Here is a 16,608-nt window from a genome sequence, read left to right as displayed (position 1 = left end):
TAGAAAACATGGAGAATTTCTGTTTTCAACAGAAGAAAAGGAGACTTTACCAGCCTGTGCAGAAAAAAAGGCTGTTTCCAAAGAGTTTATAATTCAAGCATTAAATATAAACAAAGCAGGTTTTAAATCAGTGATTTAGCCTCTTAAAAAACATGATACTTACGGGCATAATCTGAAACAGGTCATCTAACGTGACATCACAAATGCCTACAAGTGTGTTATGATCACAGGGAACAATAGGAGGACTCAATAATTTCTTGTAACAGCAGGGTGGAAAACGAATATCCAAGGTGATGCTGTTATATACAGCAAGTCCCATAAGCTGTACATATCAAACGTTAAGGGCAAACCCCACACATCCTTATTAAAGTCAATATTTTAAGTAACTTGGAAGAAATAGTTTAAGGTTTTACTCAGCATAGTCTAATACATACTAAACAGAAGGAATGGAAATTGTTTAACTTTTTTGGACTGACAATTTCAAATGCAGTTTTGTATTACAACTAAATAGTAGTTAAAATGGCTAAATGATGCACATTTAAAGAAAGCTTGAGTATCTTCATCATAATATTTTATATAAGCATTTCTAGAATAAATTGTTCCAAAGTATTGTTATGAAAAAGGTTTTTAAAGAGAACTGTAGATATCTATTTTTTAATCCAAAAATTCTAGCGAGATCTCAATATAGCCATTTTTCTTTTAAATAAATTTAAAAGCATAAAGACAAACGTGCACTGGCACTAAAGCTCATCAGCTAGCACATTTAAATGTATCTCATGAAACAAATTTGAAATTATCCTGAAAATTAGAAGAATCCAATTCACAATTAGCTTCCCACTAGAATAGAAGGGTTCAGTTGGAAGAAACTTACAACGATCACCTGGTCCAACTGCAATCGGTAAAATGGGGAAATCATCCCGTCTTAGTGGCGTTATAAGCATATATTATCATGAATCATTTGCCTGAGGACTTAATAAATGAGCACAACAGAAAACCTAGGAAATAAACTTATGCTCAAAATAGCATGTGGTTCCATTCAGTTAAAAAAAAAAGCCACATACTGATCAGCAGGGACTTAAGTGAAGTATTAATGCATACAGGCTTATTTATGTTTACTGAATGAAGCTCGGAGGTGGAAGTACCTAAAAAATTGCAACTTAAACATAAAAAGTTGCACGTTTAATCTTAATTCTAGTGTTCTCTGACTGCAAAATGTGACACATACCACCATTTTCTTCCTATTTTTAGTTCGCTTGCTTGAATGCCTATTTTATGCATTTAAAATGGAACACACTCGTATATACAACATCTGAATGAGCTTTAATCAATGCCTTATTTCACCCCCACACCAGCTCAATGAATGGCTGCTCGTTTAGCACCGTCTAGCAGACATGAAAGGATACAGCTCCAACCAAGCGGAATTCAGAATAGTTATCGCACTTAAAGCTGCTGAACCAATGGCAGTGCGAGTCCTTGTGGTAGGTGAACATGCCTGCAGAACAGGAACGGTGGCCTTTACAGAGCCTGAGCTTCAATAAAGTCATAAAAACCCCTCATCTTTCTCACGTATGTACCCTTAAAAGTGCTCCTAGGAGTGCCTGTATCTCCATGCTTGTTCTCAGCCCCGTCTTCTCCCCACAGCAGGAGGCTGCCGGGGCTTGGGCAAGGACCACCAAGCGCCAAGCCCAAAGCAGGCCCAAGCCCACCAGCCCCATTGGGTGCTGGTGGAATGTGTTCTTCAGTGCCTCCAGTCGTGGATAGTTTGCACTGTCTCTGTACTTCATCATCTGTACAGCCAGAAACGTTAATTGTCTAACCAAAAAAAGTTCTTGCTGCAATGCCGACACATTTTTTTCCTCCCTTCCTGGGTCAATAGCAGATGACAATCTTTAAAAAGACTGGCGTGAATCTCATAATACAAATACCATAAGCTTTTCCTTCTTAGAATAGAAAGCTGTAAAAGATTTATCTTATACACACACTAGCAGCAAAGGAGTATGTTTGATATTTTCCGTCAAAAAAACTGCAGAGAAGTTAAGAAACTCCCCAAACACAAACACCCTAAAAAAGCCACTCACTGGTCTAAAAGGCAAGCTAGATCCTACTGAAATCATGACGATAGACCAGTTTGACTGCTATTTGCATCAGATATGGATCATTCTGTTTTAAAGAGTGATAGAAAGTAAAAAATTACGTAATGATACCACGTAACGGCTTTAAGATGCCTAGGAAGTAGTGCTCAGAGAAGCATGACACTTACACTCTACTTCAGCGTGCACAAACAGTGAAATTAACTCCGGCAATACAGAAGTAAATTGCATGAAATGTGATGACTGGTTTTAATTTGTTGGGCTTGAATGGGCTGACAGTTTATTATTGTTTCCACATTCAGTGTACAAACCAAAGCACTGAATAGTTCTAAAGACATCTTGTATGCAATAGCTTACTGCATCTATGCTTGAAGATCAAATTGGCGAAAAACAATATTTTAATGAAAAAAATCAAACTCCTTTGGATTAAAAAAAAAAAAAAATCAACCCAAACAAACAACAAAAATCCAACTGATGTCTCAGGGAGATCTAGTTCCTGTGAAAATTTATAGGTAAAACTCTGCCTTCATATTTTCCCCCCCCGACTCTTCTAACAATCTAACTTTATTTTTTGAACTGTAGCTCAAAAAGGTGTTCATCACTAAAGGTTTAGACAGTGCCTTTACCAGAAGCAACAGAAGAGTTGCATGTAAGGCAGAGCAAGGTTCACATACTGAAAAATGGCAGCGATGCTGAAACAAAATAGGTCTCAAATCCCATTTATTAATTGTCTGCACTGAAACAAAGAAAGCATCGTAACGCACACAGAAGGGCAGACAACCGAGTTAACTGGGAGCTCTTTAATTTCAGGGGTTAAGTCTGCAGGATAAGCTAACCTAGAAAGGGTATTAACAGTGATGTTTTCCTATTTTTTTCCTTTCAAGCTTCTGACATGTGGTATTTGTAACTTAAACATTAAAGACAGCAGAGTATACAGTCCCTTTCCAAGGGACGAGAACATTTCTGAACTCCTCCCACGCTTTGCTGATAGTTATATCAATGAAAGAATTTACACTTTAAAGCGTGGAAGCCTGCCAGAGATGGTGAAAAAAAATTACTCGCAAATGTTTCCAAACTCATCAGTTACCAAGCTCTGCTGACAACACAATTTTTTTTACTAACAGAGCTGTCAAACTTACAGAACACTTTCTCCAGGATAAATTGTTTCCTATCAAGGTTGTTATCACCAAATGTCATCTCTCCACACAGACCCCTTTTTACTAGAAAAAGGGCTATAGGCAAATAAGGATCTCAGCAAATTTGAGGACATATTTATGACTTAAAACTCCGGACCTTCAGAAGGAGACCGATAAACAACAGAGGACCACATGTTTAAGGGACAAGAACACTTCCAGGCAAAGACAGACAAGCTCTTGCATTCTACCAACAACTAGCAGGTGTTATGCTGAAGTCCCTGGAAATCAGTGTTTCTAATTTAAGAGCCAGCCTGGGAACACTTTAACCTATTATAACATCAGTACTATATCCATGCACAGCTGAGAAAAGCTGACTCATTTGAGAAACATCAGAGCAGGGAAAAAAGCCATGCAGATCCATCTACAGCAATGTAAAGCAAATATGCTCGTTCACGTCTTCCAATCTCAAAAACTCTTCCTTTTTTTCCCCACCTCGGGCCTGCAAATATCATTATAAGCTCACAGGTCCTGGTAACAGCAGAGGCAGGCTATTTCATTGAGTCTCACATCTGCCTATACTGTCCCTGCATCTCACTGAAGGACCTTGCTCTCCTGAGAGCATCTCAGACCACTTAAGAATACTGGCCACACAGATACCCCAAACAGAATATATGATGACAGAAACTCAAGTAAGAACTAACTTCTATCTATACTAATCACAGTGATAGTGCTAGAATTTGCAGACTATCTATCTATATCAGTGCAACTACCTGTGCAAATGGAAACCATTTGCAGGCCAGAGTCAGCCGTTTGCCAGAAATGAGCACAGTACCAGCACCCAACTGTAGCTACTTACGAAAACCAGGAAGACTCCCTAAACTAGCAATATGAAGACAGCCGGCAGCAGTGTAAAAACAGAAAATGCAGCACGAGAAGAAAGAGGCAAGGATGGCAGGTGACAAACAAATACATTTGGCCTTATCGCCACTTGAGTATTTGCTAAACCATCTACTTCAGAGGCTGCTATATATCTCTTCCTATTTTGGAACAGGAATATCATATTCCAATTGCAACCAAACAACATATTAAGCTAAATGGAAGAAATGTATTCTTAAATCCAAATATACGAATGCAAACATATTCTTGTGTGAATTCTAGAAAATTTCCAAGGGCAGACAAGTGTCAGTGTTTCAATGGCTTGCATAGCTTTTGCTTATTCTTCTTAGCTTGTTAGTAGGTCTAGCAATTCATAAGTGATGATAGAAAATTCTCAGGAGTTTTCTACTCAGAAGAGAAATGGAAACAACCCTTTCAAAGGTCTGATTCCATTTGAGTTATAACAGATTTAAATTATCCTTGCCCTACTCCATAGAATAGTTGATGGCCTTCTCCCATTTGCCCAGAGGTAAATCAAGATCCTTTCTCTGGATAAGGATGGAAACACTGTAACACCACAGAGATACAACAGCAAGAACTTCAAGGAAAGTCTCCTGCCAGTCTTGAATCCTCCTGCTTCATATCCAATATGCTCACTAGCCCAGGGATACTAACAAACCATAAACACTGCGCCTCCTGTTTCAGGAACAAGATTTAGCATGGCTAAAGTCTTAAAAAGCTGAATCCTAATATTAATTCTAAACTTTTCCATTGATCAGAGATTCGTTCACGCTCTAATTTTGGCATACCACTGAAGCAAAATCTCCGTTTTTCAGCAATGCTTCCACCTCCTTGTCAAAAGCCAAGATCTTCAAAGCTCTTCAGGTACTTCCCACTCTCTTCTACCTTCCTCTGTGCCACAGCTTCTTCTCATCTATATACAATTCTAACTTGCCTACTTTTGTTTTTACATCAATTAGTAACTGGTCTGCCTAATACTGGATTAATGAAGAATTCTTATGCATCACTCTCTTGATAATTTAAAATGAACAAATTTTCACATTGTATTTGAGAACGTTTATGAGTACTCACCATAATCTGGGTGAAAAATCTGGCGAATCAGAAGAAGAAACCATTCTTTTGTCAGGCCACCCATATCAAGACCAGCTTCCCCTACAAATGTAACTTTCAACTTCTTTTTCAGATCTGCCCTCTTCCTTGCTAGCTGTAGCAAAATAGGTAGGGAAGAAGAAAAGAGAGATTTAACGTATTATCACTACCTCTAGCCATAGAGGACACCTCTCTGCCTCCACTGCTTTTGCTTTGTTTAAGCTAGCAATTTGCATTATCTCCTACTAATAGGTCAAAAGTATATCAAGACAACGTTTGAATTGCAGAAGCAAGACGGTCATCACTTCCTGACATCATCAAGTACCTTGCACATGGTGCCACTCGCTCGGCTTGAAAAGTTAAGTGATGTGCAAACAGACTTTTAATAAACTACTAGATACAATGAGTTGAGTCTGGAATACTTTGGATCTATGTAATTTTTTACCTACACAGAAAATATTCTGCCAGGAAGAAATGGTAGATTAAAAAAAAGTTACACATACTTTGGAGATATTTAGAAATAAGGAGGTAGCTAAAGTTTTCAATATTTGGACACTGTTCTGTTCAGCATAAGATACCTGCCAGCAAATATCAGATGTTTTGTAAAATTTTTTAGACAATGGTAACAAGCTCTTTTTCTTCCTTTGTCCTAAGAGACAGCATTTCATCCAGGTATGCAAAAGATCTGCAAAGAATTAGATTACAGCCTTTCACGCTTAGCGGTGATCTTTCAGATTAAGTCCCTATACAATTTTTCTTTAAATCATTAATTACTGGCGAGCTCCAGAGAAAGTATTTAAACCAGTCAGGGAGATGCATGTGAAAATAACTTCTATGTTGTTAGCTGCTCAAGTAAATTCCTGTTGCACAAATTTTATAACTATAGATATTTGTATTATTTAACAAAAACTTTTTTTTAGCTGCAGTGATTTTCCTTTGCAAATGGTTTTCTTAAATTTGAAATACAAATAATAAATCTTTCCTCCACCTTCAATTCCCCACACTTTTAAGAATACAGATAATATAATGTATTCTTATTCCTCCCTGAGATGGGCAGAAAAAAACATAAGAAAGAAATAGGAGAATATTTTGGCTATCAGAAGTCTTGAAGTTGCTCTTGGTTACTTCAGTGCAGTAAAAAAACCCAAAACAAACCAACCCTTCAGTGCCTGAGAGGAAGCAGCATTACCACTCATTTCTTCTATCTTAGGAGAGAAGGCCATGATAGATAAGCTTTCATCTAGCAAAAAAAGAGTTTAAACTTATGTTTTCTGAACATGAGTAATCAGTTTGTTTGGTATTGTTTTCACCACAGGCTGGTTTTAGTGTTGAGAAATATGTTAAAGATGCCCCTGCTTACTGCAGGGGGGGTGGACTAGATGACCTTTAAAGGTCCCTTCCAACCCAACACATTCTATGATTCTATGAAAGAGGAGGGAACTAGATTTCATTAAATAATGTTAATTAGCGAGGTTCAGTGGATACTGAAAAATTGCCTACTTTAATGGACACATCTGTTTCCTTTCTAAAAAAGCCTAAAAAAACCAAAACACATTCAAGAATGTGAGGAATTAGTTAAAATCAAGATAAGAACTCTGGGACCAGTGCTGTTTAACATCTTTGTCAGTGACATGGACAGTGGGATTGAGTGCACCCTCAGCAAGTTTGCGGACAACACCAAGCTGTGTGGCGCAGTCGACATGCTGGAGGGAAGGGATGCCATCCAGAGGGAACCGGACAGGCCTGAGAGGTGGGCCTGTGCGAACCTCGTGAAGTTCAACCAGGCGAAGTGTAAGGTCCCGCACCTGGGTCATGGCAATCCCATGCACAAATATAGGTTGGGCGGAGAATGGCTTGAGAGCAGCCCTGAGAAGGACTTGGGGGTGCTGGTGGATGAGAAGCTCAACATGAGCCGGCAATGTGCGCTTGCAGCCCAGAAAGCTCTGAGGAGACCTTACGGCAGCCTTCCAGTACCTAAAGGGGGCCTACAGGAAGGATGGGGAGGGACTCTTTTATCAGGGAGTGTAATGATAGGACACAGGGTAACGATTTCAGACTGAAAGAGGGTAGATTTAGATTGGATATCAGGAGGAAATTCTTTACAGTAAGGGTGGTGAGGCACTGGAACAGGTTGCCCAGAGACATTGTGGATGCCCCATCCCTGGAGGTGTTCAAGACCAGGCTGGATGGGGCTTTGAGCAGCCTGGTCTAGTGGAAGGTGTCCCTGCCCATGGCAGGGGAGTTGGAACTAGATGGTCTTTAAAGGTTCCTTCCAACCCACACCATTCTATGAATTTAAGAAGAGAAAGCCTAAAATAATTCTTATAGGATAGAGAAGTTAGTGAAGGAAAAGAATAAAAATATTCCAAGAATTAGAACAGAACAAACTCATTAGTGATTAGTCACGTACTATTCATGCTCCTACCATGGAACTAAGTCCTACATAACCTGATAATTATGCACTGTATTCTTAAGACAAAAATTGCAAACACAATTTGCATGCGTGACATGCAAACATATATGTTTTTTATGGGCTTAGCTATGGAGCTGCATGAGGATGGAAAACGAAGTTCAGAAGGTCTAACCCAAACTATTCTGCAGCACTGCTATCGTGACAGCAATTCAGTTCTTTTTAGTATTAGTTCTTTTAGTATTATACAGTTATATTACCAATCTCTTTGTGCAGAAGATTTAAATATGACTTATCAAACTGAAATCTAAGTGCAGTAGCTATTCTGCAGCAATACACCATTTAATTAAATTTTTTGTTACCTCATCAAGTGAATCACTAACAAGGTGCGTCCTCCTCACTTTCACATTTAGGAACAACATATTCATGTCAGGTTTCTGTCTGCGAGAGACTTTATCCACAAGGCTTTGCTATTTGAATGAAAAAGAAACATCATAAATGCAATATCTTCATTTAAAAAACCAAGTGCCACACTTGTTAAATGTAAAAAGTCCTTAGTATCTTGCATTAATGACATTACCCTAATATGATAGCTGCTTCAGTATCTTCTAAGAGATGGAGAGCAATTTCTTTTCTACCGTAGACAGCATTTACACGATATTTGAACTAATTTATCAGGAAGTTTAACAAGGTGGTGACAATTGCGCAGCAACCTTTTAAACTCCCCAGTAGTTAAAAACATACCCAGAAGATTCGGGAGAGTGGCATGTGCTTTACTTAGCTATTCCCAAGACACATCCAGTAAGACAGGAATGGACAGGTGGCGGTGCTGCCACCCTGAGCACTGAGGAAACCAGCATCGCCTAGCACCTGGAGAGAATTACCACTGAAGGAGGCAGACAAAGCCCCTTTCAAAACAGAAGAGGCTGCCCAGAAGCAGTACCTCTTTTGTGATTTGTGAACATGCAGTTGCATCTTGGTCTTCCGTGACAACACATCTTCCCAAAATTCTCCTGGAATTTTTATTCCTGAATTATCTTTCTAATTTAACATGCTAGCGCATTATGCTGGTTTCTCAAAAAAGACAAAAAGACAAATTACTGTAACTCATTCTCCGTAACGCTAAGTATCCTGAAACTAAGCACATAAAAATAAAAAAATATTGAGAGAATCCAGCATGGACATTTTTAGACTAGTAATAGTGAAATGGCTCAAGTTCTTTTTCAGGGTAGTCCGAAATACTAAAAGTTGTGATGAAAGGCTGTTTGTAGTATCAATTTAACAAAAACTTACAAGATACCAATGGATGACATACAAATATTTATCACTAAATGACTTACCCGTGCAATACTTATCATCTGTTGTTCTGAGTCCCTTTGAATAATAACTTTTTTTGCTGCTATAGAAATAATAAATGGGTATTGACAGAAAGAAAACCTACCAAGAGAAAAGACGACAAAATATATCCTTTTCAGCATCTAGCATATTATTTTCTTTTTAAGAATACAGGAATGAATCTTTGCATTATCATTCAGTAACTACCTTCCCTCCACTAATAGTAATTTGCAAATAGCTGCTGGGTTATTTTTGCATTGTATACATAGATACTCAATTAAGTACAACAAACTGTTATTGTAATTAGTAATTGTAATTAGTAATAATACTTATCCATTAAATATAAGAAAAACAGCTATCTCAGTGCAGCATTCTTCGGTGCACAGTAGAAATATTTCTGGTTTGGCATATTGGCTGCAGAACTGATTTTCAAAGGAACTCATTTTAGCACAGATCCGTCAGATTTAACCCAGGGTTACAAGTGTTTAAGACTTCTAAAATACCACATCACAGCCACTGCAATCAAATAATTTTGAAATACTTCAGAAATCATCAAGGTAAAAGATTTTTTTGTTACTGGCTATTCTGGTAAATTTTTTGTTGATTTAACTCATCCATCACCAGAGCTTGAGACTCTATGCGCACATCTTCAATCCAGACTGCATGTACACCCTGAATCCTGCCTGTGAGAAGCTCTGGATTCTAACGTCTTTAAGAAAGAGAGGAAAATGAGGAAAAATATTCTCACTTGGTCTCCTGGAAATCCTAATCCAAAGTGTTTTACCAAGGAATGTCGACTTAGTTTGAAGAATTATGTATTTCAAAATATTTCATATGGAAGGTAAACCAGGACTTGCTCCTACTTGGCCTCCTTAGTTCTAAGCATATAGTCTTGATTGTGATTCTTTGGGGTTGTTGTGGGGTTTTTATTATTTTGTTTTTTTAACTGGAACAATACAGAGTTAAGAGATGTAAAATTGGAAAAATGCATGGTTGTAACAGAGTAAAAGAATTAAACTGTGAGAATAATAGAGCTAGTCTGCACTTCAACTACAGAAGTTATGTATCAAGAAAACTTTGTGTTGATATATATTGATTCCCAGTGTCCCAACTAACTGAAAAGAACTGGAGCAGGTGGAAATCTCACAGCCCTTTTATAAGCTTGGATGTGGGTGCCAAAACAGCCAGATGGTGTCAATGCAAAAAGAAAAAAATAAATTTTTTTTGAAGCTCAGCAGTATTCAGATTCCAATGCTTTGACTGAGACTATGCAAAGCCTACTGTACATTTATTGCTCTCGTGAATCATGGAGTTTGATGGTGTGCTTTGCTTTAGTTTTTTTTTCTTCCCTCCCAAGCAGAGTATCAGGTATCAGACAGCAGCCTAGCCTAAAAAACCTGCTTTGGTGGAGCAAATTATGCTCTCCAAGTTTTCCTCAACTGCTGCTAAAGGCAAGGAAAATTGCACACGCAATAAACAAAAAGCTACATTTGGATGGCTGATGTCTTAAATCAGCTCACTGAAAAGTCTTGAAATATCGGGAAATTTTGACCTTATGATTCAAGCTGTAAAGACTGAGTGATACATGCTGATATGCTGTAAGAGACAGCTATAAAAATAACATTTTTCTTAAGAGAACATTAATAAGATTTTAAACTTTAGCAGAGAAATGAAATCAGTGTTTCTCTAGATCTTTCTAAGTCACACTAATGTCTGCCTCTCAAGAGGAGAAATACCTTTGCAAGCTTTGTAAAGATTTAACTTGTGTGTTTATTTTCGTGTAACAGAAATAGTACAATTGATTTCAATGGAACAAATATGATCTGAACCACATATCTACAGGTAATTAGATAAATTTTCATCATTAAGTGGCAAGTATGCACACAACACGCCTTTCTATGAATGTACTGTAGGTTAAAATACATTTGTAGTAAGACAGAAGTCTTACTACAGTCCAAGTCTTAGAAGTCTATGACAGTAAATAATAAACTCTATTACTATCATCTGTATTTTACATCTTTTCTCCAGTTTGCAAAGGCAGAATGAGTTTTATTACAGTCAATCTTGCATCCGTGCAGTAGTAAGTATAGCAAGTAGTAGCTATACTATGATTTTCCAATAAAATACAGTACTTAATGTGGCTACATATACACATATAAAAGGTATGTATACCATATATACACTGTATTTAAGATAGATATACATAGCATACATGTGGTGCTTTGAAATACTACTTAATAAGAAACAACCAATTATTCCTCTTACCTGTGAGAATTTCCATAACATTGCCAGTTATGATATTCTTCCATAAGATCAATATGATCAAGTGTAGAATTATAGAAATCCGTATATGAAATAATAGAAGGGCTGTTCAGACTATTTGCAGCATCTACAAAGAAAACACCAAAGTCTTTTAAAATACTGCCTGGATTCGGCACATCTGTGTTCTAGGCATCCAGAGCTCCAGTGACTTCAGAAACTTTAAGCCAAATCAGCTACTAATAACTTTGTCTCAGTCTTAGTTGCAGAATTTGAGCTATAACATAACACCATACAACAACAGATTAATTGCTGTAGAAAACAGTAAATCCCTAGTTTATGATAAATCCCATTTATGATAAGAGAACCTCCATTTGACTCTGGCCCGTTTAATGACATACACTAAGTAAGGTTTCATGGATAAAGAATGGGAAGTTCTGCTGAAATCAATGAAAAAACAGGTTGATAGAAGGAATTCTTAAACACCTTCATTTAATTTCAAACACAGCTATGGATATAACATCTATGTGCTTTCCAGTTAACAATTGTCTCTTTGAGTTTGATACCTGTTTGCAAAAGGGATGGCAAGGTAGGGGTACAAACACAGTATGCAAAGATACGCCTGTTTCCTCAGGTAACTAATATACCATTTAGAATGACCAGTACAAATATTAAGTACTTGACCAAATGAAGAAAACCAATTCATGTATAAGCTGCCGATCTCATTATGTAACGTTCATATAATGCCAAAGAGCTAATAAGTTTTCTCTGTTTGCACTTAAACATGATTTAATTTTGATCAGTCAGACAGAAAGTAGTGTATTTTGAATTACTACTTATCCCTTTTCCCAGAATTAAGGAGTTGGCAACTCTTTCACAAATGACCAGACAACACACATCTTGGTTTTAGACACAGTTGAGCTTATGTGTCTAAACTGTTGATGTGGACAGGCAGGACTGCGCAGAATGCTTTTACTTAAAAGTTTTAAGTTGACGGTGATATGAAAACATCCTCATTCCAATATTAGTTTTCACTCGTTGGTTTCATTTTCTCTTAAGGAAGGAAAAAGGGATTTACCCCTCAAGAAAAGGGACCGACCTTAAGCCTCCCATTTTCTATAGCAAATGCTCTAATCGCTAAGCTACTGGAGCTGAGTGGAGGAGGTGTTTGCATTTGTAATGGTCAAATTTGCTGCGCCCTATGTTGAACTGGACAGGGATTTACTTCTTTTAAGCTGTAGTTTTGGACCCAAGAGGCATATGCATTGCCTAACTTCTCTTAGATGCTGAATGCTTCTGTGGGAGTAAGCTAGTTACAAAAGAAATTCTGGCAATTACACATTTAAAACAATTTTTTTTATAAATGTAAGGGAATCCTTAACCATTGATTACATCTGTGGATTTTTGTTTGAATGATCTTCAGTTGTTGTTACGGGAAAATAATGCATAGCAACTATCCTCTACTGGAAAGCAAGTACGAAGACTTGCCAATAGAAGATGTTTTTTGTTGCTTACCACTTTTTTGCATTTTATTGTAATTCATACTGTGCCACCATCACTTTCAGTCTCCCCCAGAAGAGGGGAAGTATAAACTACTCCCCCATATGTATATATATACACACACAAAGGTACATATATATACATACACATACATACACAGTTCAAGAAAAATACCTACTAAATAAAGCCAGGACTTTGGTTGCTGATGGAATCCACCAGGTACATTTCACCATAGGGGGAAACTCTTCAGGTTTTGCAGGAAACAGGCGTAAAGAAATAAATTGCAGTAACCTGTCCACCAGCTGCTTGAACCTCTTCTGTGAAATCCTAAAACAAATATGCTGCAGTTACTCTCATGTGATCCCTGTCCACGCTAGAGTTTATATTATCAGATTTCAATGTTATTTTTTAAAAAAAAAACATGCTTTTGTCCTATACATAAAAACAAAATTCCAAACACAGTGTTTGAAGAAGCATGCTTTTAAATATTGGCACACTGCAATGCTCTTCAGTGCACCTATGCTTTTTAATGCAACTATGCTTTTTAAAATCTGTGATTTAAAAAATAAAGCAAGCCATAGAATCATTACTTGTTCTTGACTTTTAGTAATCTAAAAGAAAACAAAAATCCTTAGCTGTTTTACTCCACAATTTTGTTACTAAGTAATTATGATTTTTTTATTTTAAGATCCTTGGTCCTATTGAATACAGAGCGGAAAATACTTTATGCACTTGTGACAAGTGCACATTTTAAATTATGTGCTGCACCACTTCCATAATATCACAACAATACACATATATGTGTAGATACAGTAAAGCATCTTTTTCTAATTAAGAGCTCTCCTATGTAATGGATTAGATTTCTAATACATATTTAAAGAACAAAAACGTCAATAGGCCTATTGCATCCTTTAACCAAGAGGGTAAACCTTATTCGTAAACACTGATTCAAATGAAATTATATATACCAGAATTCTAAGCAAATTTAGACATATTACAGGATGGGGTGAGGGAAATATAATTCCCATTCTTGCAGAGAACAAAATCCTTTGTTAACAGATTCCCTAGGAGATAGGGGAATTGTGAATGGGGACATTCAAACTTTTTTTTACCCCAGACTGAACTTTTTGTATAGTCATTATAAGGAAGGCAACGTGCAGACCAACTTAAAAGCCACTTTCTGGGCAGTCACCCCCATATGACTTTATTAGTGAGGGGCTACTAGAGTTATTTCAATTAATTAAAAATCTAATGCCCTAACTACGGTCTCTCACCACCTCTATTACACTATGAAGCAGGGACTTGATTTCATTTGCAGTTTTCGTACACTACAGCAAAGTCACAGCATCTTTTGCAAATGATGCAAGATAAACCTTTATTTAAACAAAGATCATAAATATGTTTGTATTAATAATACCATTTAAGCATGTATCTAAAAACTTTACATACATAAGTTATTTTGCATCTGTTATAGAAAAATCACTTACATAAGTTATTTTGCAATTCAGGCTTTTTTGCGTAAAGATATTAATATTTATACATTATATACTGTTTGCATCTATAAATCAGTATCACTTAGTGGACTATGTCCAAATGTACTTTGAAAACAACAAAAACAACCTCTTTAGGTAATTAAATTAACTTTCATATAATTTATAAAACAGTCAACATCAATGGAAATACAATAACAATTGTAATCCTAAAAATGGAATTTTTAATTTTATTTTTTTATTTTTTTTACTTTTTAGACCAGTGCACTAGGAAATGATGGTCAGCTTCTGTTAAGGCTGCTATCTGTCTTAGCAAGTGAGCATAGATGACATAAGTAGAAGTGTTACTAAATTGAGGATTCTGAAAAAGATTAAAAAAATGTGTTAGGTTAATAAACTGCAAAAAGGGAAAAAAGTCATTAGGATTTTTTCTTATGTTTGTTGTTGCCGATACAATTACGCAGGAAAGGAATTCACAAAATTGCTGTGACAGTGGTAAACCTATGAAAAAAATGATTTGCAACTTCTAGTCAAATAAAAAATACATAACTTCCATATTGTAAAAGTATGATTTTGTTTTTGAAAAGAAAGCCCACCGGTAATAAAGGCAGTACTCAATATATTTGTCTGGATTATCATTTACTGTGTAGCACATAAATTACACTCCTCTGAGTGATGTGCTTTCCATCTCGGTTATGAGGATTCTCATAGCTCCTGTCTTCCCGCACATCAATCCCAACTTATTTTCCATCTTACGTATGAGCTCAGACATTCCCACTTTTCAGCAGGATATATTCCTTATAATTCACAGCTAGTATACCACCCCAGAGAAGAAAACTATTGTCTGAGAAAATTAAATTACCATCTGATCTTCTCAAATAACAGCTAACACCTCTCCACACAAGGAGAGGTTTCATCTACACTGGCAAAATTTAAATGGGAAATTTGCTACAAATGCAAGTCAACTATAGTAGCAAAGGGGATAGGTTAAAACAGACAGAAATCAGACAACCTTGCCAGTCAGATAGACTGGAGAGAGTCTGCTGAGTAAAATGCAACACTGGAGAAAGTTACAGCAATATAAAGAAGCGCATATATTGAAACTTTCTGGAAAGATCAGAGTTACAGCATACCAATAAAGCAAATCTGGGAATAAGGAAGAAATAAGAACAAATAACCTGCTAAAACATTTGTTCTTTCAACTCACAGAACAATAGGAAACAATTACATGTCTAACTGTTAGCTCATAGTTTTAATCTATGCAACCTTTGCCCATCAGCTGTCTTCCATTAAGCTCCCATTCCCGTCATGCATACCCTACACTTCTTCCATATTTTAAAACACTCTTATAACAGGAAATTAAATGTGAAGTATCTCAGCTATACAAAGTATCTTGTTTGCATAGTATACTGGTTTATAGATTATAAGTTAAGCAGACATATACTTAATAAAAATACTGTATTTTTCTTACCTGTAAAAGTATACAGTATGCTCTAAGATCATCTTTTGTTCGTGGCCTTTGAATGAAATAATAAGCAGAACCATATGTATACATCATATGCACACACTAAGAGTCATGAAATCATGCACCCTACAATTTAACTTTGCTTTGCCAAAACGCGTAGAATACCATATTTAAGGATCTTTACCCTTCTCAGAAACTGAAAAGGACACTCAAAGATTCCAACTACTCTCTAAAGGCAGTAGGCTATTTTAGCATCTGTCTTTTGTGGCATAACATGAGAGAAGGCAAAACAAAAACTCCGAATTGAAGAGTAAGAGGGAAGTCCATGCTGTTGTCTATCTCGGGTGACACCACAGAAGAGTTTATTTGCCCCATCTTTAATATTTCCTGCCAGAATTCTCCACACACTTCTACCACGTCAGCCTCTGGACTTCTTGCTGTTCATCTGCTTCAAGGCTTTTACAGAACCACAAATGCACATGCAGCAAAGAAAAGGTAGTGTAAGGTGGAGAAAGGAATAGCCAAGGGCTGGGTCACAGGTGAGTCACAACAACATGCTGCCACTTGCTATATCTTTTTGTGGATCAAGCTATGCATTCTCACTTCTATTACTTCTTGCTGAAATGTTGTCTTGTCATCTCCAGACCTCCTGCCTTTAGGCTATCCCTTTCTGCGTCCTGCACTGCCCGCTCTATGCTCTTGCCACATGTGAACAGTGTTGTGAAATAAACTTCAGATCAAGGAATTATCTAGGTTAAAACATCCTAGTTGCTGTTGGGGGGAGGGCAGGCAGAATATGTTTTACTCTAGATAAATTCCTTAATTCATCTCACAGTTCAGATGCCCAAAAGATTGGCCTGGCAACAAGCAGCTGCCATTTTGTGGGGGAATGTATGGCTGGGGCTGCCTCTCAGAGGTTCGATGTCAGCTGACAGAG

At 37.0% G+C, this 16,608-nt stretch overlaps 1 protein-coding gene across 3 annotated transcripts in view; it reads right to left on the bottom strand.

The window, feature by feature from the left end:
• The window catches only part of HECTD2 (HECT domain E3 ubiquitin protein ligase 2), a 42,127-nt gene that overhangs the window by 9,968 nt on the left and 15,551 nt on the right, over positions 1 to 16,608 (bottom strand). Inside the window, exons 7-15 of one of the 3 annotated variants that reach the window (XM_054206988.1) lie at positions 15,678 to 15,723; positions 14,458 to 14,567; positions 12,895 to 13,043; positions 11,223 to 11,346; positions 8,963 to 9,059; positions 7,985 to 8,092; positions 5,195 to 5,327; positions 1,404 to 1,492; positions 164 to 322 (exon numbers count right to left, since the gene is read on the bottom strand). In XM_054206988.1, the coding sequence (XP_054062963.1) occupies positions 164 to 322; positions 1,404 to 1,492; positions 5,195 to 5,327; positions 7,985 to 8,092; positions 8,963 to 9,059; positions 11,223 to 11,346; positions 12,895 to 13,043; positions 14,458 to 14,567; positions 15,678 to 15,723 (1,015 nt within the window). Of the gene's footprint in view, positions 1 to 163; positions 323 to 1,403; positions 1,493 to 5,194; positions 5,328 to 7,984; positions 8,093 to 8,962; positions 9,060 to 11,222; positions 11,347 to 12,894; positions 13,044 to 14,457; positions 14,568 to 15,677; positions 15,724 to 16,608 lie in introns of those variants that run through there. The other 2 variants (XR_008467138.1, XR_008467139.1) reach the window with 2 other exon arrangements.

Source organism: Rissa tridactyla, chromosome 6 (assembly GCF_028500815.1).
Source record: "Rissa tridactyla isolate bRisTri1 chromosome 6, bRisTri1.patW.cur.20221130, whole genome shotgun sequence".
NCBI lineage: Eukaryota > Metazoa > Chordata > Aves > Charadriiformes > Laridae > Rissa > Rissa tridactyla.
This window is presented reverse-complemented; position numbering and strand designations above follow the sequence as displayed.